Source organism: Aspergillus oryzae, chromosome 3 (genome assembly GCF_000184455.2).
Source record: "Aspergillus oryzae RIB40 DNA, chromosome 3".
NCBI classification, from domain to species: Eukaryota; Fungi; Ascomycota; class Eurotiomycetes; order Eurotiales; family Aspergillaceae; genus Aspergillus; species Aspergillus oryzae.
The window spans coordinates 3,828,154-3,853,923 of NC_036437.1; the positions used below are offsets into that span (position 1 = coordinate 3,828,154).

The 25,770-nt window shown below is 48.3% G+C and overlaps 7 protein-coding genes across 7 annotated transcripts; 6 read left to right on the plus strand and 1 right to left on the minus strand.

Annotated features, from left to right (window-relative positions):
- Positions 1 to 1,374: 1,374 nt before the first annotated feature.
- On the plus strand, positions 1,375 to 4,409 carry cyc8 (putative transcriptional corepressor Cyc8; the record flags this gene model as incomplete). Its single annotated transcript, XM_001821857.3, has 8 exons — positions 1,375 to 1,549; positions 1,628 to 1,831; positions 1,888 to 1,970; positions 2,032 to 2,211; positions 2,269 to 2,361; positions 2,415 to 2,571; positions 2,636 to 2,880; positions 2,937 to 4,409. 8 exons carry the CDS (start codon positions 1,375 to 1,377, stop codon positions 4,407 to 4,409), a joined length of 2,610 nt encoding a protein of 869 aa, XP_001821909.1.
- A 937-nt stretch (positions 4,410 to 5,346) lies between these two features.
- Positions 5,347 to 6,899, plus strand: rpL3 (60S ribosomal protein uL3; the record flags this gene model as incomplete). Its single annotated transcript, XM_001821856.3, has 6 exons — positions 5,347 to 5,348; positions 5,424 to 5,455; positions 5,551 to 5,608; positions 5,679 to 5,835; positions 5,908 to 6,581; positions 6,644 to 6,899. Coding segments are annotated over 6 exons (1,179 nt in total).
- A 684-nt stretch (positions 6,900 to 7,583) lies between these two features.
- Positions 7,584 to 8,195, plus strand: AO090026000457 (uncharacterized protein; the record flags this gene model as incomplete). Its single annotated transcript, XM_001821855.3, has 2 exons — positions 7,584 to 7,821; positions 7,921 to 8,195. The coding sequence occupies 2 exons, from the start codon at positions 7,584 to 7,586 to the stop codon at positions 8,193 to 8,195; spliced, it is 513 nt and encodes a 170-aa protein (XP_001821907.3).
- Positions 8,196 to 12,775: 4,580 nt separating this feature from the next.
- Positions 12,776 to 15,020, plus strand: AO090026000455 (SKN1/KRE6 family beta-glucan synthesis-associated protein; the record flags this gene model as incomplete). The annotated part of the gene is made up of 6 exons (XM_001821854.1): positions 12,776 to 13,413; positions 13,470 to 13,650; positions 13,703 to 13,804; positions 13,857 to 14,379; positions 14,436 to 14,913; positions 14,969 to 15,020. The coding sequence occupies 6 exons, from the start codon at positions 12,776 to 12,778 to the stop codon at positions 15,018 to 15,020; spliced, it is 1,974 nt and encodes a 657-aa protein (XP_001821906.1).
- A 1,843-nt stretch (positions 15,021 to 16,863) lies between these two features.
- On the plus strand, positions 16,864 to 17,313 carry AO090026000453 (uncharacterized protein; the record flags this gene model as incomplete). Its single annotated transcript, XM_001821853.3, has 1 exon — positions 16,864 to 17,313. The coding sequence occupies one exon, from the start codon at positions 16,864 to 16,866 to the stop codon at positions 17,311 to 17,313; it is 450 nt and encodes a 149-aa protein (XP_001821905.3).
- Positions 17,314 to 18,187: 874 nt separating this feature from the next.
- AO090026000452 (PDK/BCKDK family protein kinase) lies at positions 18,188 to 19,757 on the minus strand (the record flags this gene model as incomplete). Its single annotated transcript, XM_023236060.1, has 4 exons — positions 18,188 to 18,251; positions 18,314 to 19,218; positions 19,403 to 19,551; positions 19,646 to 19,757. The coding sequence occupies 4 exons, from the start codon at positions 19,755 to 19,757 to the stop codon at positions 18,188 to 18,190; spliced, it is 1,230 nt and encodes a 409-aa protein (XP_023091039.1).
- A 4,042-nt stretch (positions 19,758 to 23,799) lies between these two features.
- AO090026000451 (uncharacterized protein) lies at positions 23,800 to 25,390 on the plus strand (the record flags this gene model as incomplete). The annotated part of the gene is made up of 5 exons (XM_001821851.3): positions 23,800 to 24,107; positions 24,184 to 24,365; positions 24,488 to 24,793; positions 24,879 to 25,303; positions 25,364 to 25,390. 5 exons carry the CDS (start codon positions 23,800 to 23,802, stop codon positions 25,388 to 25,390), a joined length of 1,248 nt encoding a protein of 415 aa, XP_001821903.1.
- Positions 25,391 to 25,770: the final 380 nt, after the last annotated feature.

Sequence of the window (25,770 nt, forward strand, 5' to 3'; positions counted from 1 at the left end):
ATCATACTTACCTACTCCGTTTTCCTACATTCAATATTTTAGTCCACGTCGTCTACTAATTTTAATTAATTCTAATTTGCTACTATTCTCTGCACTAAGGTCCATGCTACTATTTATCACACTTTGTGCCCCGCTCGCCAACGTGAGCCTCCTCTTTCCATCCCTCTCATACCTCCTGTGTTGAAAAAGCCACAACAAAATCTAGAATATTAGAGTTACCGAACCAAAAAAAAAAATTGTAATAATTTACAAGCAAATTCATAGAGTCACAATGAACGTAGGTATAGAGAGACTGTCAATAGAGCACATACTTTGTAGGGAAAATAAAATCGTGTGAATATATAGGAGAAAAAACCCCATTCGTGTCAAATAGAATTTGTGCACTGACTCGACTGGGATCTATCAAGACCTTGGGTAAGACAAGTCAATGAGGGAGACGATCTTCCCTGTACCCTGTTGTACTTTGCTCCTGCATTCAAATGCGCACACCTGAGATTCCGGTGCCCGGAAAATATTAACTGTAAATACCCGCGGACACGACTCCAGATTGTCCCCACCCACTAGACCGTTCCTGGTCGTAAGCTGTCTGTCTTCGGCTTGGCGCCGGACGACCGCCATCTCACCTTTTTCCGTGCTTTCCTTTGCTTTCGCTGACTGCTCGAGAGCTGCACAACCACTAGCGTCGCTTGGCAAATTTCACCCTCTACCACCAGCCCCTCGACCTTTCTCTCCTCTTCCTCTTCTTCCTCCTCTCTCGCTTTCCTCTGCTTCTTTCCTTTCCTTTTCCTTTTTCTTCGCTTTTTCCTGTTGGTGATTTTCTCTTATTCCCTATACATTTTGTTGCCTCGATTAGCATCTCAATTCCTTCCCTCTCCCCTTCCGTTACCCACCCTCCCTTTCTCGGCTATTGGGTTGTGCCTTACTCATAGCGCCAACTTTCGCCGGCCGAGGCCTTTCCCCTTTTTCATTCCACCTTCGCATACTCTCGCAATCATTCGGTCCTACGGTGCTGGCATTCCAGCTCTACGTCAGGGCGATTGACTGTGCGCGATCCTTGGCGCTTCCGTCTTCCGTACACCAGCTTCACTCTCGGCGAAGCGCGTGAACGGAACTTTACTATTCCGGTCAAGACGTCAGGACTTTTTCAGTTGACAATTTCGACCGAATCAAGATTGTCATTGGGAGTGGCCTCGAAAAGAAAAGGTCGCGCTTGCGGGAACCGTTGGGCCTTGGTACGCGCGAAGACCTACATCGTAGTTCTTTGAGTGGCACGGACTCGGATTGCATCATTGTGTCGCAGGTTTTATGGGATCCGAAGCTATAATATCACGGAACTCGGATACGTTGCGATTCGTCTAGTGTCTCACCTTCACTATGGCTCATACCCAGCCATCGCCCACGGGCGGCGTCACACCTCACCATGGCCATCTTGCTGCTCATCCGCAGGTTAATGGTCACATGCCTTTGCAGTCGCAAGGCCAGAAGGGTCCTCCCATGAGCACTGCTCAGAAGATTGCCGCGCTGAACGAGCAGGTGTGGCTTCAAATTGGTACGTTTACACATTGCGCATGCTTTTTAAAAGCTCTTCAAGTCCTCAGGCGACACGTACGCTGACCGCTTCTCTTAGGTGGTTTAACTGAACTGATGGGAGACCTTGACGGTGCCATGAACGCATACGAGCAGGCTTTGCGGCATAATCAATGGTCTATTCCTGCAATGAACGCGATATCCTGTATTCTGCGGACTAAGGAACAGTTTCCAAAGGCGATTGAGTATTTGCAGAATATTCTGAAGCTGGACCCAACGAGCGGCGAAACATGGGGCAGTTTAGGTATGTGGTTACTAACAACATGCCTGCAATGAGCAGTTGACTGACTAGCAGCTCAGGTCATTGCCATCTCATGATGGATAACTTGCAAGAGGCGTATACCTCCTACCAGCAAGCGCTCTACCACCTGCGTGATCCTAAGGTATGTTAAGCCAATTCGCTTTAAGAAGCAACATAACTCTAACTCGTGTTTACTTTTGTAGGAACCCAAATTGTGGTACGGTATCGGTATCCTTTATGATCGCTATGGTTCCCTCGATCACGCCGAAGAAGCCTTCTCCCAGGTCATGAGAATGGCGCCTGATTTCGAGAAAGCCAATGAGATTTACTTTAGATTGGGAATAATCTACAAGCAGCAGCAGAAGTTCAATCAGAGTCTGGAGGTCAGTATCTATGCGTCAAAGCCGAAATTGGGTCATTTTACTAAATCTTCAATTCAGTGCTTCAAATATATTGTCACCGATCCCCCGCGTCCTCTTACGGAGGAAGACATTTGGTTTCAAATTGGCCATGTCCACGAGCAACAAAAAGACGTGAGCTTCCTAACCCAGCATGGTCGAAGGTAGGCTCGAGCTAACCCTGGCAGTTTGATTCGGCGCAACAAGCCTATAGACGGGTTCTTGATCGTGATCCCAATCACGCGAAGGTCTTGCAACAGCTTGGGTGGCTGTATCACCAACAGAGCAACAGCTATGCCAGCCAGGAAAAGGCAATCGAGTACCTTGAAAAATCAGTTAGCGCAGGTAGGTTTCCAAGCATCCTTTGAAAGGAGAATGTGACGAGTCTAACGGTTTGTGCTCATGATAGACAATACCGATGCGCAAAGTTGGTACCTACTTGGCCGATGCTACATGTCCCAAGCCAAGTACCCCAAGGCGTACGAGGCCTACCAACAAGCCGTCTACCGGGACGGTCGGAACCCGACTTTTTGGTGTTCCATTGGTGTGCTTTATTACCAAATCAATCAATACCGAGATGCGTTGGATGCCTACTCGCGTGCTATTCGCCTAAATCCTTACATTTCGGAAGTTTGGTATGACTTGGGAACTCTGGTAAGCTCACAGATACCTCAGATTACAACAACGGAAGAAACTGACTTGCTATCCAGTACGAGTCCTGCAACAACCAAATTTCTGATGCCCTCGACGCGTACGGTCGTGCTGCCGATCTGGATCCGACCAACGTCCACATCAAAGCACGCCTGCAGCTCCTCCAGAGTCAGTTGTCAGGCAGCAACCAGACCAATGCCCCGGCTCCTCAACCTCAGGATGTTCACCCTCAGGCCTACCAGACTGGTGTTGGAGGACCTCCCGCTCCTCAGTGGGGTGCACCGGCACCGACTGGTGGTCCTCCTCCCCAGCCCCCCGCACCACCGAGGCAGATCGCTGATTGGAACCGTGGCATCAACGAACTTCAATCTCAGGCCCAGGCTCAAGCCCAGGCGGCTAATGGATTTGACCACAGGGATGCGGTTCGAGCTCCCGCAGCTATTCAGCAACCCAGCCCACGCCAGGAGCCAGGAAGGGGCTTCCCCGACGCTGTTCGTCCTCCGCCTACCGCAGCTCGTTCCCCGAAGACTGCACTGGCCGGTCCGGGAGTGTACGCGCCTACACATGCACTTCCTCAGATTGCCAACCCGCCGCCTGCACCGTCTCACGAGCGTGTCCCTAGTGGTGCTAGCGGTTTTCCTTCGGCAACTAGAGGACCGTTACCTCCCGCTCCCGCAGGGCCCCCTCCTGCTCCTGGCGCGCCTAATGGTGCTCCTACTCCTGGCGGCCCTCTACCCCCTTATCATCGCCCATTCACCCCTCCGGCTGAGATTAGGCCTATCCGTGATGAACGACCCTCGTCTCCTGGTTCCACTTACCCACATCAGCAGTTTCATCATGGTCCTAGTGTGCCTCCTGTACAGGGTGCTGGCAGCACTGGAATTGCGGGCGGTGCCCCCGCGCCTCCATCTGCCATCACTGCCGCCGAGGCCGCTGCTCGTGAACGTGAAGATCGTCCCGCATCTGCAATGAAGCGTGGCCGCGAGTGGGAAGCCGAGTCCGCACCGGTTAAGAAGATCGCCAATGAGGAAAGCCGTGCTCGTCTCGATGAACAGCTTCCTCGTCGTGTCACTCCCCCAAACCGCATGCCTTCCCCCGGCGAGATGCAGCGTCGTAGCTCGTCTGAAGTTCGGCGCGAAGACCAACGTCGTATCAATGAAAGTTATCATCCTTCCGAGGCGGCTCATCACCCTCCGACGCTGCCATCCATTCAGCACATGCCACCACACGCCTCTGGCTCTGGTCTTCCTCCAATGGCTGAAGGGTCTACTCCCGCAGCCAACGGTCCACAGCCCGGACCTTCTGCTCCTGTGCAGGTTAAGGAAGAGCCGGCCCGCGGCGAGCAACCTCCGGCTCATGAACCAGCTGCACGGAAGATGGACGTGGATGAGAACTATGATGACGATGGTGATGATGATAAAAGAGCCAGCACTGCTGTAAAGGGCAGCCCATCTGCCAGCGGATCGGGCAATGCCAACAATGCCACCAATGGCAGCCAGACTTCACAGTCGAAACCGGAGTCTACAGCCTAGGACGCTGCATCTAAAATGAGTTTCCTGCTGTCTCCATTGATGAATGTACCATGTTGCCTATGGACTGAGCCTGAATAAAAAAGCTCACATGAAGTTATCATTATGAGACTTCCTGTTGCCTTCGCTTCTACTCTGATTTCTTTTTCTTCTTTTTTTACTATCTATATACTTCATCTCTTTCTTCCCATTTCCTTTATTTCCCTCTACATTTGGGCCTACCATTTCCTGGTGGTGTTCACCCTTGCTGCTATCTTAGCCACTTGGTCTGTATTGTATGATTCCGAATGGCACATTAGGAAGGCGATGCACGTTTCCCACTTTGTGCTTTTGTATCTATTTCATTTTCTAAACGTTCCTGTTTTCTTACATTTGTATGCCCTGCGACAACCCATCCGTTCTCATCTCTCGTAGTCTTTTAACTCTTGATGATTGAAGGTAGCAACAACAGAAAATGGCAAACTAGGTTAAGTAAGATACTTGAATGAAATAGTAGTTTTCGAGTTAACGCGTTGTAAGGCGGTAATACTTGGTGGCGGACGCTACCGAACTTTCTGTACTACCCTTGGCCCGTGTCTAGAGCGCCCGGAGCCGATTCTCCATGTGCGACGGGAGATGTACTAAATACTAGTAGTACTAGAGTAATCGTAGTAGTCGTTCTGTCGTATTGATACGGCTTTCGTTGGAGACAACGTTATGGGGTCAGGAGGAAAAGCCGAAATTACTAGATATGGTATAGTGGCCGAACATCAGTATTGCCTCAGGCATCAACAGGAGTCGCTTACCCTCGCGGCGGTTCCTAACCGTAACAGGAATAGCGGCGGCGGCATCGCTTAGGTCAGCCCACACTCGTTAAGCGTTGTAAAATATGACTTTGCGGCCGATTCAGAGATAGACACTGTCACTCACCACTTCGACGACTAACGACAACAGGGTCAAGATGTGAGTTCCCACGCTGGCGCAATGCCATCATAACCTCAAAAGAATCAAATCGCTGATTTTTATTCTCTGTAACAGGAGTCACCGGAAGTACGAAGCGCCTCGGCACGGTTCGTCAACCTTTGCTCAATTTCTTTCGGACGACTTCCAATTTTGAGGTCGTGGGTGTATTTTGTGTGCGTCCTACTGACACAGCTCTTCACAGGCTCCCTTGCCTACCTGCCCCGCAAGCGCGCTGCCAGACACCGTGGAAAGGTCAAGAGGTTAGTTTTGGATGAAAATTTCCGTGTTCAATTGGGATATAGGAAGGCAGGATACTAAGACCCACGACAGCTTCCCCAAGGATGACCCCAAGAAGCCCGTCCACCTGACGGCCTCCATGGGTTACAAGGCCGGTATGACCACTGTTGTCCGTGACCTTGACAGACCTGGTGCCAAGATGCACAAGAAGGAGGTTGTCGAGGCTGTCACCGTCATCGAGACCCCTCCCGTATGTTTCACCTATCAATTCTTTTGACCCGAGTGGGTGCGAAAGTGCAACATACTCACAAGTCTTATCTAGCTTGTCGCTATCGGTGTCGTCGGTTACATTGAGACTCCCCGTGGTCTCCGCTCTCTCACCACCGTCTGGGCTGAGCACTTGAGTGACGAGGTCAAGCGCCGCTTCTACAAGAACTGGTACAAGAGCAAGAAGAAGGCCTTCACCAAGTACGCCAAGCAGCACGCTGAGGAGAGCGGTGCCTCCATCACCCGTGAGCTTGAGCGCATCAAGAAGTACTGCACTGTCGTCCGTGTGCTCGCCCACACCCAGATCCGCAAGACCCCTCTCAAGCAGAAGAAGGCCCACCTTATGGAGATCCAGGTCAACGGTGGCTCCGTTGCCGACAAGGTTGACTTCGCCCGCAACCTCTTCGAGAAGACCATTGAGATCGACTCCATCTTCGAGAAGGACGAGGTGATCGACGTTATTGCTGTCACCAAGGGTCACGGTTTCCAGGGTGTCACCAGCCGTTGGGGCACCAAGAAGCTTCCCCGTAAGACTCACAAGGGTCTGCGTAAGGTTGCTTGTATCGGTGCCTGGCACCCTAGCCACGTCCAGTGGACTGTTGCCCGTGCTGGTCAGATGGGTTACCACCACCGTACCTCTTGCAACCACAAGGTCTACCGTATCGGTAAGGGCTCCGACGAGGCTAACGCCTCCACCGACTTCGATATCTCCAAGAAGCAGATCACTCCGTAAGTACTCCCGTGGCACGACCTCTGTGTCGATTGACATGCAGTGACTAACCATTCCGCAGTATGGGTGGCTTCGTCCGCTATGGTGAGGTTAAGAACGACTTCGTCATGGTCAAGGGTTCCGTCCCTGGTGTCAAGAAGCGTGTCATGACCCTCCGCAAGACCCTCTACCCCCAGACCAGCCGCAAGGCCACCGAGAAGATCGAGCTCAAGTGGGTCGATACCTCTTCCGAATTCGGCCACGGTGCCTTCCAGACCCCCGAGGAGAAGCGCGCTTTCTTGGGTACCCTCAAGAAGGACCTCGTTACTTCCGCATAAGGTGTTTATGGATATGATACGGTGTAGTGCAAATTATTTATTTTTTCAATAAAAAAGCGAATACCTTCCAAGTCTAGGGTGCGACTGGGGATCGTCATTTTCTTTCTATTAGGTTTTACGTAGCTGCAAGGCAAATTTCATGACATTCAAGAGACCTGGACTCGAAGAACCGAAAATTTCCCCTGTAGGAATGTCAGTGTCCGGCGATTTGTACTGTATTGTAGTATCGATTTGCGATTTGTGCGGTCGAAAACCTTGGCGCTTGTCTAACGCAGTCCAGAAATGTCTTTAACTTTGGAAGACATGACCCTTTACGCCCCTTTCTTTACTCTGTTCTAGGGTACTCCATCGAACTCTGGTGGCCGTGCTGGGCCCTATAATTTGACTGCTTTCTTCCGTGGCAAAACTCCTCCAGTACAACTGCAGCATCCAATCGCGATGCCGCTCAGCCGCCGAGGGCATTGCGTCATTGATCGCATCTGGTGTTGGGCTTCAATCTCATCGCCAGAAGTCCACAAACTTCCCCTCTGCCCTTCAATCATCCAACTTCCACTCAAGAACTATCCCCCGTCCTCCCGCCAGATTCACCATCTTCATAAACCGCTCTTAGTGAGCCCTCACCGCACACGCGACAACACCACTGTTTCACAACCTACCCCTCTCCAACCCACCATCTCGCGCACAATGTCCGACGACGCCTACATGAGCTTCCTGAACAAAGCCAACGCGGACCTGGACACCGCGCGAGCTCAACAAGCCCAGGACTCCCCCACCGTCCGTACCGAAACAGTCGAAACAGGCGTCAGCGTCCCAGCTCCACTGACATCAGTCGACGCCTACTACATCTCTGAAACCGATGAACCGTTCGAACCCGTCGCACTGCGATGGGATGGCGCATCTAGAGGAATCTTCCCCGATGCTTGTACGTGACTCTTATAGGCCCTGCTTTTCACCCCCTCCAAGAGCAGTTTACGGAAAACAGTGGATTCAAGTGATTCCATGCTAACGACTTCTACCAAAGCGCATCTATCGAATCTGATCTCGCCGAATGCGGATCTTTCATCCTCGATTACTACGCTATCACCATCTTCTTTTGATCCCAGGAATCAGTACCCGTCTGCGTTGCGCGCGGTTCGCGCCGCTGCTGCGGAATCCTCTGGGGGTGATGAGTCGGCGGTGGATGTGAAGGTTTTTCGGGTTGAGGTTGGGCCGTCGCGGATTGAGTATTATATTCTTGCGGTGGATGCTGAGAAGTCGTTGGTTGTGGGGTTGAGGACGAAGGCTGTTGAGACTTAGTGATGCTTTGTGGGTGAGGTAGATATCTTAATTTTGTCTGGTACTTTCTTTCTTCCACTCTTTACTTGGATATGCTTTCGCGGGTGTATATATGGAGGAGTGAGGATTGTAATGGTTGGGAAATAATTGTCCGTGGGAATCAAATTGTATACTTGGGCATTGAGGTCATGTTACCCTCTTTTCCTCTTTTTAATGGACTGTGTAGGGTGAGCCCAAGGAGAGAAAGAAGAACATGACCTTGTCCCTTCATACTCCAGAAACATCATAGTGGAAAATTAGCATTAGACGTAGATACCCTCTAACCCTGGACGTCGTCCTACTTTCACACACACCAGTACTCCATACTAATATACCCCCAAACACCAACACCAACACAAAGAACAAAACAAGTCTGTTGGTTACTACAACACTTAGTCGATATTCCTTACAACCACGAACACATACTCCGCAGACTGCCCCTGTATGCATTACGAACAAGTCCAAATCAGAATTCTAAACAAAACTACACATCCAGGTGACAAGTACACGGGACATCCCATATACAAGGTCTCCCAAGATATATAGACCCAGCTAAGCAGACCACCCGAACCACAAGGGCCCGAGCTACACTCATCCATACAACCAGGAACCCATAACTCAAACCCACCACGCAACACACAGCACACCGATCAATCATTCCATTTTTATATAATTCATGCATGCGAACTCCTAAGACCAAAAGAACTACTCCAGCTTAACAGTCAAGATAGCCTCGTGGTCCGAACAGCAACAGTCCCCATTGTCTCGGTGCAATATATTTAGCACTTGGAAGAAAAAGCAAAGCGGATTCTTTTTCCCCACTTCCAGAAAACAAATTACAGTAAGATCTTATGTATGTATGTATGTATGTATGTATGTATGCATGGATGTATGGATGTATGGATGTGTGGATGTTGCATTAATGGCTCAAATCTCTTGAGATATAAATAAATAATCTATGTAGGTGGTTAACTTGTTGACATCATCTGATTGTTGGATGTGGTACTGCGTGGTTCTATTTATTTGTTCTGGGTCGATGCAGGTTGGGTGACTTGCATGTAGCCCATTGGTTTCAATGGGAACTGGGGTTTGGAGGAGGGTCTTGAAGAATCCCCGTGAAAGGGGTCCTGGTGGGTTGTGGATGTACGTTACGTATGTTATGTACTCCAGTGTGGAGTTAGGGTAGAGATCTATCTGTAGGGGTGGTTTCTACTGATTCATAGGTTTGAGGGGGATCGCTGGTTTACTGATTTTATTTTAGGCATCGATATTCTACTTTTGTTTGGGTGGGCTTTTTTTTTGGGTCGCACGAAGAGTGAGAGGTGACAGGCAGAAAGATAAAAAGTAATTTGTAAAGAAAAAGGAAAGAAAAAGGGAAATAAAAAAAGATAAGAAAAGAAGATATGAGCAAGGGGCGGTTCGTCGTCCCTGTTGTTGTGCAGGTGGAGGGCAGGACAAGCTGGAGAGGGTAAAACGAATACAATCATCGTCATTTTGATTCCAATTTATTTCATTTTTTTTTTTAATCTCACAGGGAGTACAATCAACGCAAACTGTCTCAGGTGAGAAAGGAAAACCAGTACAAAACCCAAGTCGGCGCCCCACTTGAAGGGAAACCGTCTGCAGGTGTTATTTTTGTTCGGGCGATTGTTATCATGTCGCATGGGACCATCGAACTGGGGCATGTCTCGGGATGGATGGGTTTAACACGCGTCCCTGCCAGACTAAGTATATTAGGGTTGTCCTGATAAATTACCAGGGTAAGCGGCGAGCCCCGCTAATGTATTACTTTGGTACCGCGACGGTATATTCAAGGACGGCGATGATGGAGGGAGAACAGGAGTTCCTGAACTTATATATACTCTGGACCAAGAAGCCAAGCATTGTTGATCTCTGATCATTACTGGAAAGGATTTCAACTGCCCGAATGGTGTGGACGGTGATTGGGTCGGATGTGGATGAGTCTTGTTCCTCGATGGATGCATTCCATGCCGTCGCCGACGCTGCAGTGTTCCGGTCCGAAGCGTTAGGAACTGAGACATCATTTTGAGGAGGCTGCTACAGGTATTGTAGCTTATTTGCAGCGCACAGGGGATTCGATAGATGCATCACTGTCATTATGTTACAAAGTAGATGATGTGGCTGACATCAAACGCACCTCGGGTGATCTGCTGATGATCTTAGTTTCAACTGACAGGATGAAAGACCACTACCGTACTTTACAAGTACATAGTGACCACGGTGTCAGTCAAGGGCAATGTTCCAAGGAAAGCAATAAATGTACCAATGGGAATCTCTTGGTCCCCATACTGCCCGCCTTGTTTGGAGAGTTTCAGCGGGGTGATAGAAGGTCCTGAGGAATGGCGGAAGGTTGCCATCAGCTTCATCTGATGGAATGAGGGGAAGAGTAAACAATGGGCTTCAAGATTCCGGAACTAAGACAATTGGCCATGAAGTATGTTATACGTTTCCTTCGCACTCCGCGGCTATTCAGCCTCATTACCTTCTTCTTTCTTGCCTGGTAACCTGTCTGTTGCGATGACGACAGGGCCGTGCTTTGTCACTGGAGTAGATCTGATCTATCCAAAGCCTTAAGGTTAACGGCTAGGACGCGTGTTCAAGAATGGTATATATATAGGAGTATCTATGTGAGGCACTGATCGGAGATAATATTGTTCGCCTTGTTTTTTTTCTTTTTTCTTTCTCTCTCTTTCTTTTTCTTCTCCAAAAGATCAGCGGTCGTCTAAGAGCGAAAAAGGAAATAGGTCTAGGGTTAGTTTCTTCTGGAAGGGGTCTCGGCGTGTCAATCATTGAACCCGAGGGTTTAATGCAGAGGAAATGTCTTCAGAACGGGGTTGATAGTCTGTTAATATAGGGCACACTCCATGATTTGTAAATAGTGGGAGTATGTGTTATTGTACGTCTACCATATCACCGTAGTAGGACTCTGTAGTAGTCAGTTGGAAGGCCGTCTTTCGCCGGGACGATTACCATACAATACCGAATCCACCGGGTTGATGAACCCTGCACTAAAGACTTCAATATGGCGCTAGACAGTCAAATAACGCTTAGTTGCCGAGTCTTAGGGTTTGCCGGTCCACTTGACAACGATCTCGAGATTCCATGGAACAGGCTACCAATTCTCCCGGACTGTAGCAACGAAATTCTTCCTGAGCATTCCTGAAACTTGCTGGGTGGGGTGGATGCTTCGGTTTGAGGCAGCTATGAAATATCCCGGTGAACCACCCAAGGGGTTCGACAACGGGGAGGAAAAACAAGAGGAAATGGAAAATTTCCCCTGAAGGGACAAAGTCTAGACCGCCCAGGAAACAAACATACTCGCCGGGCAGTACCTTTCTCTCGTCACCTTCGAACCAACGGTAGCCAAAGGACCTGCAGACGCCACCGGGCCACCTTCTTTACTCATTTCCCTAGGCCGTGAATCGCCTAAAAAAAATGGGCGACGATCCCCACCTGCAGGGGTCCTAGTGGCCAATGATCCCCAGAGGGGACCTATTTTAAAGCATTCTTGTGGTCTTGTATCTTTTTGATAACAACAGGACCACCGGTGGTGCCTTTCATGCCGATTCCTGCTGTCTTTGGATGGTTTCATGATGGTCCAGTATTATTCTTGAGATTCTTATTTGTCCTTTTCAGTCTACACCACTGCCTGTATTATTATTCTAGATTATTATTATTATTACTAGTAAACTGTTTAGGTATAGTATAAACTTGGAGAAGGAAAGTCAATTTTGTTCTCTTTCTCTTTTTTTTATTGAAAAATAAAAAGAATAAAAAAAAGCTTTGCCATGCTATGTAGGAATAAGCCAAACAGGGATTGGCATTGACAAACTGAACGCTCTCCACTCCCTTTCCTTACTGTTCGTCTGGGTAGTTTAGGTCTTTTGTGGCATCCTGACCTTCATTCCTTTGCGCCCGCTGGTGCCTTTTTCTTTGTTTCTTTCTTCTTTTCTTCTTCCTCTTCCCCTCCTCTCAATTCAAACGTCAATCTACCCCTTCGCCGCCCTCACTGTCCATTCACCTCAACACACGCACGCTCTCTCATCCTTTCTGCTTTTTTTGGTCTGATACACTAATACCGTCTGTGCTCGTGTCGTGCGCCAACCTTCCAGAGACAAATGCGCATCGGGATCCAGAGTCCCGTCCACTCGTTCGTAGTCTTGTTTACATCTTGATACCCACAGCGCATTATTCGTCGCTCTTTTTTTGCTTTTGTCTTGGAGCCAGTCATTACCGAGAGTCGGATTAATATCTAATCAATAGCATCAACACACAGCTACAGTCTGCGGGTACACATCTGGATGGAATCCTGGATGGTAGCTTTTTGATCGGTTGTATACCAAGGGCTTCGGGATATACTTGTTGACCAGCGCGCATTATCGGTACTATTGGCGACGCGACTAGGATACAGAAAGAAGCACGGTCACAGCTATTGGAGGTGAATTGCGACTCGCTCTTCCATCATCCCTCTACAAATTCGTGTGGGCAACAACAGCGGTTACAGATCACCCGCGGCGCATTCGATAGAAACGCATTCCAAGATGTCAGACAACCCCATGAGCCAATCGGCACGAGATACCCCTCACATTCGACTCAATTCCGGCCAGCATGATCCATTCAGTGATCCAGACGAAAATGGGCCACCGGTCCCTAGCCACGGGGGCATTGGACGCGCCTTGACACCTGGCATGTCGAATTCAACGTCAACTGGGACATTCTTGACCATGCAAACTGGGATGGGTTCACCGACTCCTCAGGACTCCACAGATTTCTTGTTACCACCGCGGCCACAGAGGCACCGGGAACAGTATGATGGGTTTCAATCTCCGGATTTGTCGGGGCAATCGTCAAGACGAACAAGTTGGAGCTCGGAAGGTGGGAGTGAGAGCAGAGGCTACTTCTACCCCCGCTATGAGGACATGAGATCTCCTTCGCACGGAGAGGGTGATGGGGATGATGTGAATACACAAACAGTCACGGAGAAGTTCAACATCATGCCGTCAGAAGGTCTGCTTCTATTCCCAGAGGATGTGGAGAAGGACGATTATTTGCACAACCCGGATCCAAACGACAAAGAACGAGACTGTGACATTTGGAACCGACGAGGAATAGTCAACGGTGGAGGTTTAGTTTTGTTGACTCTGGGTCTCCTGATGCTGTTCATTGGGTACCCTGTTCTGTATGATATATACCCCTACCTGGACAACTACTGGCGTGGAAACTAATCTTTTGTAGTACTGCTGTTCGAGGAATGGAGAAAGGCTCAGCCTCTGTCTGCAAAGCTGGGGACACGTTATGTCTTGATGTGGGAGAGAGATCGACACTAAAAAATGTGCGGACCGGATTGATAGACCCGGACACTCCGGCCTCCGCAATGACAAAGAAGTCGGCTGATGGCAAGGAATGGAAGCTGGTGGTGAGCTTAGGTACTTTGCCGAGCTGTCTCGATCTGTCACTGATTATCATAGTTTTCGGATGAGTTCAACACACCGGGGCGGACGTTTTATGACGGTGATGATGCTTTTCTCCAGGCGGTTGATATCTGGTACGGTGTGACGCAGGATCTCGAGGTTTGTTTTGTTGACAGTTCCCTATGGGTTTTCTGTAGCTGACACCCTTCAGTGGTACGATCCTGATGCAGTTACTACGAAAGATGGTGTATTGGAGCTTCGGTTCGATGCATTCCCGAATCATGAAATGAAGTATAGGTCCGGCATGGTCCAGAGTTGGAACAAATTATGTTTCACTGGTGGTCGTTTGGAAGCAAGTATATCCCTGCCAGGAAATGGTGAAGTGTCCGGTTTCTGGCCTGGTTTCTGGGCAATGGGTAACCTAGGGCGCCCGGGCTATGCCGCCACCACGGAAGGAATGTGGCCGTACAGCTACTATGATGGTTGTGATGCGGGAATCACGCCGAATCAAAGTTCTACAGATGGTCTGAGCTGGTTACCTGGAATGCGTCTACCTGCATGCTCCTGCGACAGTGCAGAACACCCTACCCCTGGCAAATCAAGGAGCGCACCGGAAATCGATGTTATTGAAGCTAGCGTTGCTGCTTTGAACGGTGACGCGGCGACGATGGTAGGGTCTGTTTCTCAAAGTCTGCAGATGGCCCCATTCGATATTTGGTATATGCCTGATTACGGTACGTGCTCATAATGTATGGGTTGCGGAAGATAGGCCTTGCTAACGGTGCGACAGAATACGCAGCTGTATACGATCCCAAGATCACAGAGATTAACTCCTATCGTGGCGGGCCTTATCAACAGGCAATGTCTGGGCTCAGCAATCTCAATAACGATTGGTATAACGGAACACAATACCAGGTTTATGCCTTCGACTACACACCGGGAGCCCGTGGTAATATCACCTGGTATGTCGGCCAGGATAAGACATGGACTCTCGACGGTAGAGCCCTGGGACCCAACGGCAACATCGGCCAGCGGGTGATTCCTCTGGAACCGATGTCTATTATCATGAACCTGGGTATGGCATACAGTTTCGCTCCAGTTGATGACAACATCAAGAAATTTTTGCCTGGGTACATGCGTTTCGATTACCTCCGCATCTATCAGGATCCAGACAACATTAGCCTTACCTGCGACCCACCGGGCTATGAAACAACGGAGTATATCGCGAAACACCCCAAGGCGTACCAAAACGTCAACAAAACTACATGGTAAGCCTACCACCGTCTAGCATGTATTGGTAATAATTTTACTGACGATTGCAAGGACTGATGCTGGATATGAATGGCCTAAAAACTCATTCATGCATGAATGTTGAGTTCGGTCATTTCCCTTACCACCTATTGCATCCCTTAAACTCCCGAGACTTCTGCCCGAAACCTCTTCGAAACCTTTGGGTAGACAGCTCGCCCCTTAGGGCCAACTTTGTATCACCACTGTCTCAACGGTGAATACTACGTTCACCTGTATCCCCTTTTGCTAGACGGCGTCTCTGGAACCTCCTGAGTCGTTTTAGCGGCATTGTGCTTTGGCGTTCGGTGGGCATTATGATTTCCATTCTGCAAAGAGCTGCCCGACCTGGAATTGGTCGCATTCGTGTGCACGTCCAACTCGATTTCACGGACGTATGTCGGGCTTATTCGTTTTGTCTTCTTCACTCTGCATGCTGGCATTTACATGTGTATCATTGTTGTCATCTTCTGTCTGTATACCTTTCAATATTTCCCTCCTTTTCAACTTTTCTTTTCTTTACTTTTCTTTTTTTCGTTCACAGAACTTGTGGGGGCTCGAGCCATTGCGCTCTTCTGATTTTATGATAGAACACGTTGTCCGACGATTTATGGACCGTCTTCTTACCGATGAAAACGAGGCTGTGGTATGTACGAAACTTCAGGCGCAGAAAAGCGCTTCACATCTGAGAAAGATAGTCATGTTGAGGTCCTTCCTCATTTTCGCATTTGTTATGAAAATAGAGGCATAATATTGAATCCAAGCTGTACAATTCATCGGATTCCATAGTATGGATCCCATGTAAACAAACTACTTCATCGCAATGTGATTGGCCATGACTAAGCCGCTTTGGCGTCACATGGGCGCCACCTCCGGTTCTCAATGTTTGCTTGATTCAGAACAACTGACTTGAAAGCAACAATCACCTCAATCAACATATTCTAACTGCCCTGCTGGACAGGGGCGGTGTTTCTTGTAACACATTCTCCCAGGTTCTTGTCCAACCCACTTTCTCCTTTCCTACCTTTTCAGGTTTCAAGTGGAGAATCCAGTCTACTGCCCTTCTAAGTGTATACCGTGAGAAGACCATTGGTAGATTGGCTGTCTTGGCTTAAACTAATCATGAAGGCATAAAATCTACATTGCGTGGCTGAAAACCTCTGGACCATACGACTTTGTTCACATCTCTCTTATAAACATCAAGCACATCCCTAGTGCTACCATCCATATTGCAGAGTTGCCCATCTTATCCTGTGGAAACTATATCAACGAAAAGGCTACTCCCATTGATCTGACCATCTGCTGGCGATCAACTACCCAACCTCACTCCTCTCAATTCGGTATTGCACTATATCATCCGTGCCCAAAGCTCTCTCTGCCCTAACAACCAAAATGTTCAACCGCAACGTCCCAGCTCCAGGCCCTCGCAGTCGCGATCCAATCGTGATCGACGACGAAAGCGAAGACGAAGACATGAACGTCGATTACCCCGGACGCCAAAATCAACCACGTGGGGTTGATCCCAGTAAGCCCTTCATGCCCTTACATTGACCCTTACATAGCATCCAACTCATCATCTGGAGCCTGTCACGACTTACCAATCACTATTGAATTTCCACAAAAGTGACATAGGCTAATAGCCCCAGGATACGACACCGATCGCATGCGCGGCCCACTAACAAGCTATCACACGACCATCGAACAGGAAAAGAAAGTGCGCAGTCGTCTCCGCGAGGAAAGACATGCTGCGCTTTGTGTCCTGATGGACCGGGAACTTCTCACTATGCAGGCGTTGGCTGCTCAAGAGGTGAGTCGTTGTATTTTGTCTCAATTTATTAGTTTACTTCTTCAATGAAGTCCCATTATTATTTGGGGGTTCACCCCACGCGGAGACCTAAATTCGACCCATTTTGCCCAGGTAGTTAAATGTCATGACTTGTCTCCATTCTAACTATAAACAGACCCTCCCACAAGCGCGCCGTCGCTTTCTTTCTAAACTCATCGCTCCTGAGGACCCCGAGGTAGCAGCCTCTATCCGTTCTGACCTCTTCATCGTTCAGAATCCTTCTTCTCCGGCTCCAAATAATCAACCTCTACTCGTGCACCGGAGTGTTGTCGATGTCCACGAAACTGACGATGCGGGGTGGCGACGGCCCGCCGATGCCGGTGGGTCGTCGTCGGCGTTCTCGTCTCCTGCTTCGTCGTCGAAGAATAAGGGGCGGTTGTCGACGCCCGATAGGACGAGAGAGAAGGGCAAGGCGTCGACTGCGTCTAGTTCAGTTTCTGGGTCGGCGGGTCGCGAGCAGCAATTGCGAGAGAGGGAGAGGAGGAGGAGATGGAGTGGTGCTGAGAGGGAGGATTATGGGGTCTCATCGCCTTGAGTTCTTCCATGTCTTGGTTCTTTGGCTTTGGGTCCTGTTGTCTTGGAAGGTTATGAGATGCTGAATATGGATTTATAGATCTACTGTGTGGGGTGATTTGATTGGATGATTGATATGAATGAAATGAATATTCACAATGGGCTCATGTATACATCCCTAAGACCGTGCCATCCGTAAAATATCCTGATCGTCCCATAATCTACTATACAAAAAAGACAGACAAAAGCATAGCTAAGCAAAAAGAGAAAAAGGGGGAAAAAGTAGATGTGAAAAAAAGGCAAAAGGAGCAATATAGGCTCTACCCTCTATGTAAGTGTAGATCACCAGAGCCACCTTTCCAAACTTGCCTCCTGAATGGGTACCCAAGGGTATCAATAGACCGAACCGTTTCTGTTTCCATCGTTCTCAGGAGGTCGGTAGAGGTCGTCAAATGTACCCACATTCAGGCAAGATTGACCAAATTTACTTCAAGCAGAGAACATACGCTTTTGTCTATCCACACATGTGTGACAAAGCAATGAGTAGTGTTGGCGATGAGATCAACCTTAAAAATGGTCGACTCACAGAAAGCTCCCAATCAGTCAAGCTCGCTGCCAACAGCGGTCGGCCCTCAGCGGGAGCATTAGCACTTCCATGTAGCCTTCGTAAGCAAGCGGTCGGCTTAGTTGCCTGGCCTTTCAGCATTAAGCCGGCTTTCAGCATCGCCAACTTGCTTACGCGTAGAAACTTCCCTGTTTTGCATGCGTTCACGCATGGCTCGAATGTTCATCGGCGTCAATCCTTGAGATGGTGGTGGGTCCGGTTCTGAATAGAAAGGATGAAGTCTATGGGAAGTAGAAAACCGGACACGACCATCCCTCATGACTGGTAATTGTCATTGCAGGGGCTCCGAGCTCGAGGAAAGTCGGTTCAAATGAAGATAAACATCCGTACCATATCTATTCCAAGTCAGATCTAGCTGGATAGAAATAGGCTGATAATGGAACGGAAAAATACTTACCCTTCCATGCTGATTAATTTCAAGTCCCCACCGAAGTACCGAGCATACAAACGACTGATAGGTAATCCATACCCGAAGCCGGCCATAGGGGCTTTGAAGTCGCTTTTGTCAAAATCGGGATCCAAATTGGGTGTTTGCTCGACCGTAGTGTACATGTACGTCCAAACCAAGGGGATAGAAGAACGGGGAATTCCACCACCCTCGTCGGACACCTTGATAGTGATGTCTTCTTTTCCTTCGGCAATGATGACTTTGGTGACTGGGAAAGCTTCCTTGTCTGCACCATGGGTCTCTACCACTGCACGAAGGGAGTTCTTGAGGGTTTCAAAGAGCATATGAGACAAGTGGCCCGGGACGTACATGAAGTTCAGGTCATCTTTGCAGACAAGCTGGACCTTCGGAGCTTCGAACAGACCATAGTAATCTTCACACACGAATCGGGCATTATCAATAGCTTCGAGGGCGACTTCACGAACATTTGTCTTCGTACAGATAATACCAACGTAATTTGGATGGCGGACGTGCGTTTGTTCTGTCAAAGCGATATGTTGGCCGATTAGCATACGTATACCTATCCGAGACATATAAAATCGATCGAGGAAGGACTGAACGGTCGAGTCAATCTGTAATCTTTGGCGTTTGCGCTTCCATTCCAGAATACCCTGAGCCACAGTGGTTACAACGCTGTCGTGTCGTCGTTTAATATGCTGGAGAGTCTTCGCGAAGCGTTCGTTATAATCATTCAACTCCGGAGGCCAATTGCCCTGGTCATCGGAAGGTACAAAATATCTTCGAGCCGCGGTGGCAGCAGCCTTTCCGTTTCCATTATGATTCAATGCCGAGGTGGGAGAGGACCGGTATTGCCCTTCCTTGATACTAGGGTTCTGAGTGGTTTCCGAGAGGATCTTCGAAGCACCCCCGTTGATTCTTCCTGGCCGTAACAGCCGGGATTTCACTTCCTGGGTAAGAGTCGGTCGAGGCAGGGTGATGATTTCCTTTACTTCATATTAGATATAAAGAATACCGGGAGGGGTTTGCTTGGGTTCATGGCATTGTGGGCTACAGAAAGGAGCGGGCGGTGGGTCATACCTCGAACGATTGCGCATACCAGTCCTGGACCTTTTTGATAGAGGGCATTTCGCTGAGTCCATCAGGGAGTTCCCCCAGGTCCTGGACACGGTGAGCGAGTCGAATTGGGAGTTCCTCGGAGAGGAATTGAGAGGCGCGAAAAAGAGTCCCTACTTCAAAAACGAGGTCACGCGATCAGTACAAAAAGTCCACGAGTCATTGTTATGACACCAATAGGTTTCAAAGGGCAAGAGATGGACACACCGGTCGAAGGCCTGTCTCCAAATTGGACCATCTGCCGAAGGGAGACACCAGTGGCGGGGAAGCTGGCATAATGTCTGATGGTCTCCATCAGCCTCTCCGACGGCTTCCACATGGTGTCTGTAGATATTCAGGCCAAACGGCCCGAGAGAGTCACTTCTATAATCCCCGAATAACGTAGCAGAGAGCAGATCACTGCGTGGTATAGCAGAAAAGCTAACGATACTGGGCGTTTGTAGCTGGGAAGATAGGAGGCGTTTAAAGTCGGGATGACTACTACCGAGGTAGACTTCCTCCGCTAACGGATGGCGGAGTGCAGGTGACTCGGGACCAGTGGAGTAGGAGATGAGGGGGTCGATAACAAGATGAGTAGGGTGAAATGTGCAGAACTTGACATGTAGAATGAAAAAATTCAGCAATCCATGTGGGATGAGCTTCGATTTCTCCAGATATATGCTATCAAGGACGATGCAAAAAGCCGCAAATGAAGAAAAAGTGGAGGAGCTTGGTGAATGACTCTTGTGGCCGTTGCGGAGACTCTCTTTCCCGGGGAGTCACGTGTGGGGGGGGGGATTCCGTGCTTGGCCGAGGAACAACGAAATATCGTCCGATCCTCAGGCAATCAACCAACCGTCAGTCACAACCCGATTGATACTTTTAACAATGGACCTTTCTGCTACCAAAAAACAATGAATCATTTCCTTTATTCTGAATACTGCAACAAGTAGGCAGGAAATAAAGTGGCGGCACAATGCTGTTTTGAAGCGGGATCAACCCCAGATCGGCCTCCGTGATGCTTATCGTCCAACTGGAATTGCCGATGAGAATGTGAAAATTGGCCCGGGTTTTTCCCCTTCGCCCGAAATCATTCGACTTCTCCTCACTGATGCTCCGATGGGTCTGGATTTCCCAACGGAGACACGAAAAAGAACCATATAATTGAATCCTATCCAGTTTTGACAAGTTTTCGTCAGGCTGAAGGACGAAGAACTTTTGGGTTTCTCCTACCCGCGGTATGGTCCATCCATCCGCGGTTCCCCGGGACCCAATACGACCATATCAAGCTCTTGGATTATGCCCAAACCGAACGACAGATGCCTTGATCGAGTCTCCCATGTAATTTAGTTGTATTGTGTGTTCCAGTGGTCAATGTGTTGTCCTTTGGGATTTACTTTCAAGCCCTGGCCAGGGGCAACGGTAGTTCCTCAGATCGGATTGTCCTTTCTCTCAGCGTGAAAGACATTGTCCTTTCAGCTTATATTCGTTATTGTTAAGGGTATGACAAGCCAAGAAAAGCCGAACCTTGACCCCGTTGTATTCAAAGAGCGAGTGAATAGCATTGATGGATCGGTCTTTCGCGGGAGAGTCCGTAGTGAGACCAAGTAGATCGTACTATTGTCAGCGACGGAGTGCTGACCCTTTGTCATCTGCATGTCCCGTGACACAACAGCTGTGAGATTAAACCTAATCTTAATGGGGGTGAGGAGAAGAAGTGACATAAAAATGAAACCTGACCGATCGTCGTCGTGTGCCCTGTTTCCCGTCCTTTTGGATTCTTGACAGGTACAGAATGGTTCGTTTCCCTTTTTTGTATGGGTAGCCTAACTTGGTTCTAGAAGCCCAACGCCGCCTAAGCACCTGGTCTATTGTAAAATGACCTACCAGTATATAGCTTTCTATTACTGGTAACGCTGGGACAGTATCTATTTATTTTTATTTTATCTTTCTTAATTTCCTATTAAATCCTTCTCGGAAACCGGTCCAGATACCGATTTCTGGCGCATTCCTATAACTATCTGTCTTAGTATTGTATGCCTGGTGCTTTGCACGCTGTAATGGAATTAGAACCCTGATTCATCTTGATGATATTCCTGCTCCAACAGAATAGTAGAGAGAATTTGGACTAGATTATCATTCGCTTTATGACCTAGAATTTCTCGCACCTTCCATGACACTTTATCCATCACGGAGCTTCATGTTGAGGAGCATGAAGTAGACCAACCTCTAAAAAGAAATGTATTTCTATATTTGGAAGCGACATGGCTCAGTTTAACTGAGAAGGAAGGGTAGTGTGTCAGCAGTATATTGGAGATGCTCTGTAGGAGACTAGCCTACATTACACGGAATTACGTTGACATCCTTCATTTGAAGAGAGCTAGTACTAAGAAGTACAGGTATAGTTTGGGTGTAGTAATAGGAGTAGAAGCTCCGAGAGAAGGGCCCTCCATGGCGATTGTCATATTGCATAGATCGCAATGTCATCATCGGATGAATTGAATGAAGACTTGGGGTTCTCTTATTCGTAGCCCTGTTCCCCTTTTTGTGAGATATCAACCGACGATAACATCATGGTGAGCAGATCATATTCCACACCGCTTCCACGATCTAGATGGCTTCTATTCTTCCTTCGATGCGGCAACTTTGAACCAGGGGTTTAGCGAACGATTTTCCACGCGACGAGGGAGATTGCGCAAAAGGAGCGTCAGAGTCTGTAATTCCGGCCTGTCAGAACAGTTCTAGTGTTCTTCCCGGAATGGAGTCTTAAAGGAGAGATGCAGGCCGAGTGGCCAATAGGAAGAATCCGCCGTCAAGCACACAGTAACTGTAATTTGAAGTTGTGGAGAACAGCTAAAAATGCAAGCTGCTAAGCCCTAGTTGGCTTTAGTGGGCGCCTGTCAAGAACACGCTCGAGGGCACGATTCTCTAGTGGAGTTTGTCGTACCACGACGATCACCGCCGGCACCCGCTTAGGGCAGCACTGCCCATTTGCCAGAACCGGAACGAGGTACTTAAAAAGGTTTACTCTTGTTGTTGTTGTTATTTTTCTTTTCTTACATGTGGTTCGGAAATATATGAGTTGTCTGGATTGTACCGGATAAACCCAGAAACAACAAACGGTTTACGAATCCATTGAGATATAGATCACCATACCGTCTCTTGTTGTTATGTCAATGGCCCACTAGAAGGAAAAAGAATTGGTTGATCAAAGTCGACTTGTACTTCCGAGTAGATGTTTTCTTTTTCCTTTCTTTGTATTAGTATCGAAGTGTGTCGCCTTGTGGATTGTCATCGAAAAACGGTGAATGAAAATGAATCAATGATGATGCAAACGTTGCTGGCAACCCCCATTTTTTTATGGGGTTTTGTATTTGTGTTATTTTTCTTCCTTGGGTATTTTTCTTTTCCACCACTTTTAGCCCGAGGAAAATTTTTCCTTTTCGTTTTTTATTTATTCATTTTTGTTCTCTAGATTGAGATTTTAAATTGGGTTGCGTTTAATTTTCTCGGTTGTAGTGTAGTCAGTAATGTAATAATTAAGGGCCAGCCGATAGTTTGGAAAAATAATACGAAAAAAAAAAACAATATTTGACAGCGAGATGAGGCAAGGGAAAAAAAAAAAAATAAGGGATCCGCAACACTCCATGAGATTACCTTTTTCGCCCTCATGCTGGCTGTATGCCATTTTTCTACCCGTTACTGGCTCTTTTCTTGAACCACGGCCCCTCTCGCTATCCCTCTCGCCGTTTGGTTTTTCTTTTTCTTTTTCTGTTTTCTTTTAGTCTTTTTTTTTTCTCCGTTCATTTTAACTGTGTGGATTTGTGTATCGTTCCGTATTATCGTGGCGTGGCTGGGGGATCATAATCAACGGCTCTGCTTCGTTAATCTCCTAGGGTCGTTGGAAAACGCGAGTATTAAAAAGGGGGAACTGCTCACGGTCAAGAACAAGAACCAAAAATTTCTATTCAAGAGCCGCAGATCTAGGAAAAGGAAGTGGAAAGGAGAGAGATCAAAGGAGAAGTTAAAAAAAGGACGATTTGAAGACGACGAAAATTCCCAATTGGGAAATAGCAGGAGGACACTGAACCGCACGACTACCTTATTGAATACTTTCCACCAAGTGCCCCTCCCCCAGCGTCTTCCTCTCACGACTAACGATTCACGACTACAATTACACCCCTCCTCTACGTTGGCCCCAACTTCCCTCTTTCGCCTCGGTTCCTTCCCTTTTTACTTCCCTTGTGTATTTCTAAATTTTTTGCCACTAAAGAAGCCCTACTCCTGAACAGATGCATCATTTCTAAGCTTGCATCGTCCTTCTCACTCATACTTCTGCACGGCCCTTCTTCCCCCTTCCAGAACTGCACGTGCATATCAACATGCCGGCTATGTCTCGTCGCCGTACATCCCATAGTGAACCAATGGCCTCCTCGTCGGCGAACGAGGCTTTTGCATATCCATTTACAAGTATGCAGCAGGGTAATCAACCACAGCGGCGTGGTCCCATCGAAGGCCCTAATGGACGCAGGTTGGTCCGGAGAGTCACCTGGCGATCCTCTACTTACAAGCTGATGGCATCCCTCTGGGTCCTCGGGGTCTTCTACATTGTCTGGCTCATTCGTGATATTTTCTTTCTTCCCTTCACCTCTAGCCAACCCAGCATGATCGTCAAGGGCACCTCCCAGGAGTGAGTTTGATACCCGTGAGATCCTGAACGTGTTAGAGCTCCGATAAAGAATTGAACTGACAGACCTTGCTGGTAGTCTCCTGGAGCGGTATGTAGGACACCAGGAGTGTGGCATCTCATCTCTTGCTCTCTACGAACCCCCGAAAACGGAGGGCCAGGGGGCTCTGAGCCATTCGTACTGCCAGACCCGAGATTCGTTGCTCAGCGCAATGAGTGATGGTGGCCGACATGGCTTTGACGAGGCATACATTTCTAAAGGTGAGCGAGATGCTGATTGTGGTCTGCTGATGCCACGAAGCAGCGGTCAGCCACAGTAGCTCTGTCCTTCTCTCGCTTTTCCTTCCCAAATGCTAGGAAACTGACTAATTCTGGTCTCTCAGGCTGCTTCTATCGCTGGTATAGCAACGCTGAAGTCTGTCAAATTCTGCAAAAGTTTGGCGCTCTTGTTTTCGTTGGCGATGAGTCTCTCGCTGATATCTATGCCGGATTCAATATCCTTCTTCAAGGAAACCTAGCAACTGGTGCCTTGAGAGAGTCGGAGATGACCAAGGAGCAGATTGAGAAGTGCAGATGCGCCTCACAGTTCACCAGCGCCTCCTGCCTACCGCTGAGAATTACCTCTAGCGAGCAGGTGGAGAAGCAAAACGACAACAAAATATCACCAGGCTCAAATGCTTGTTCATCTTGTGAGCATAAACCCCCTTAGTTATAGTTATAATTACCATTACAGGCTTTGTTCTGCCTCAAATGCTAACCATGTCTACTATGCAGCTATCCCCCACACTTTCGTGACGGCAACGAGCTCACCTGCTTCGAAGAGCGCCCAAGAGAGATTCCGACAGCTCATTAACCGAGCAGGCAGTCAGGGGAAGCCTGTTCCGGTGATCCAGAGTCTTTCTCTTTCCACTTCATATTCACTAGAGATTGCTGCCAATAGCATGGATGAATGGCTAGCATTGGCCCAGTCTAGTAAACGTGATATGCCCTCCCTCTGGATAGGTCCAACTGCCCCGGGTCACCAAAAGCATTTTGAAAGCAACATCCACGCGAGTAGTTGGCAATACACGCTGGATACTTTTGAGGCGGCACGAACCAGAGGTATGGAAACTTTGGGAATGTACAATGCAACGCTACAAGCAGATAGCTGGGATGGTATGCACTATGGTGAGAAGGAGGCATTGATTCAGGCAATGATGGTAAGTTTCTCTACCTTTCACTGGAGCAGATGCCTTTCCTAACATAGTTGTGCTTCTCAGGTCATTAACTGGTTGGCGATGCTCTAAACGGTGGGACTGGATCATAATGTTATAGACGTGATGCGGCATGCTAGATGACATGTCAAGGACACATGACTTCTGGTTTCCATTCTGTTTTGTATATGGCGTGGTGAGGTATGCAATACCTTTCCCTCTACGGGTTCAACTTCCTTGAAGTCCTGCTTCAGGATCCTTCTCTTCCTGTTGACCATATTGCTAAACCATCTTCACAGTTTACATAAATTTTTCATCATAAACGAGATTGACGCATTTAACGACAACTTCATTTCTGCATGCTTGTTGCATCACAGCGCTACTTCTCTTTCTTTTGATTCCCAACATGTGTTTTCAAATAAGTTCGAACAGAAAAATTGATAGAAAAGAAGGAACCAGACCCACACTTCATA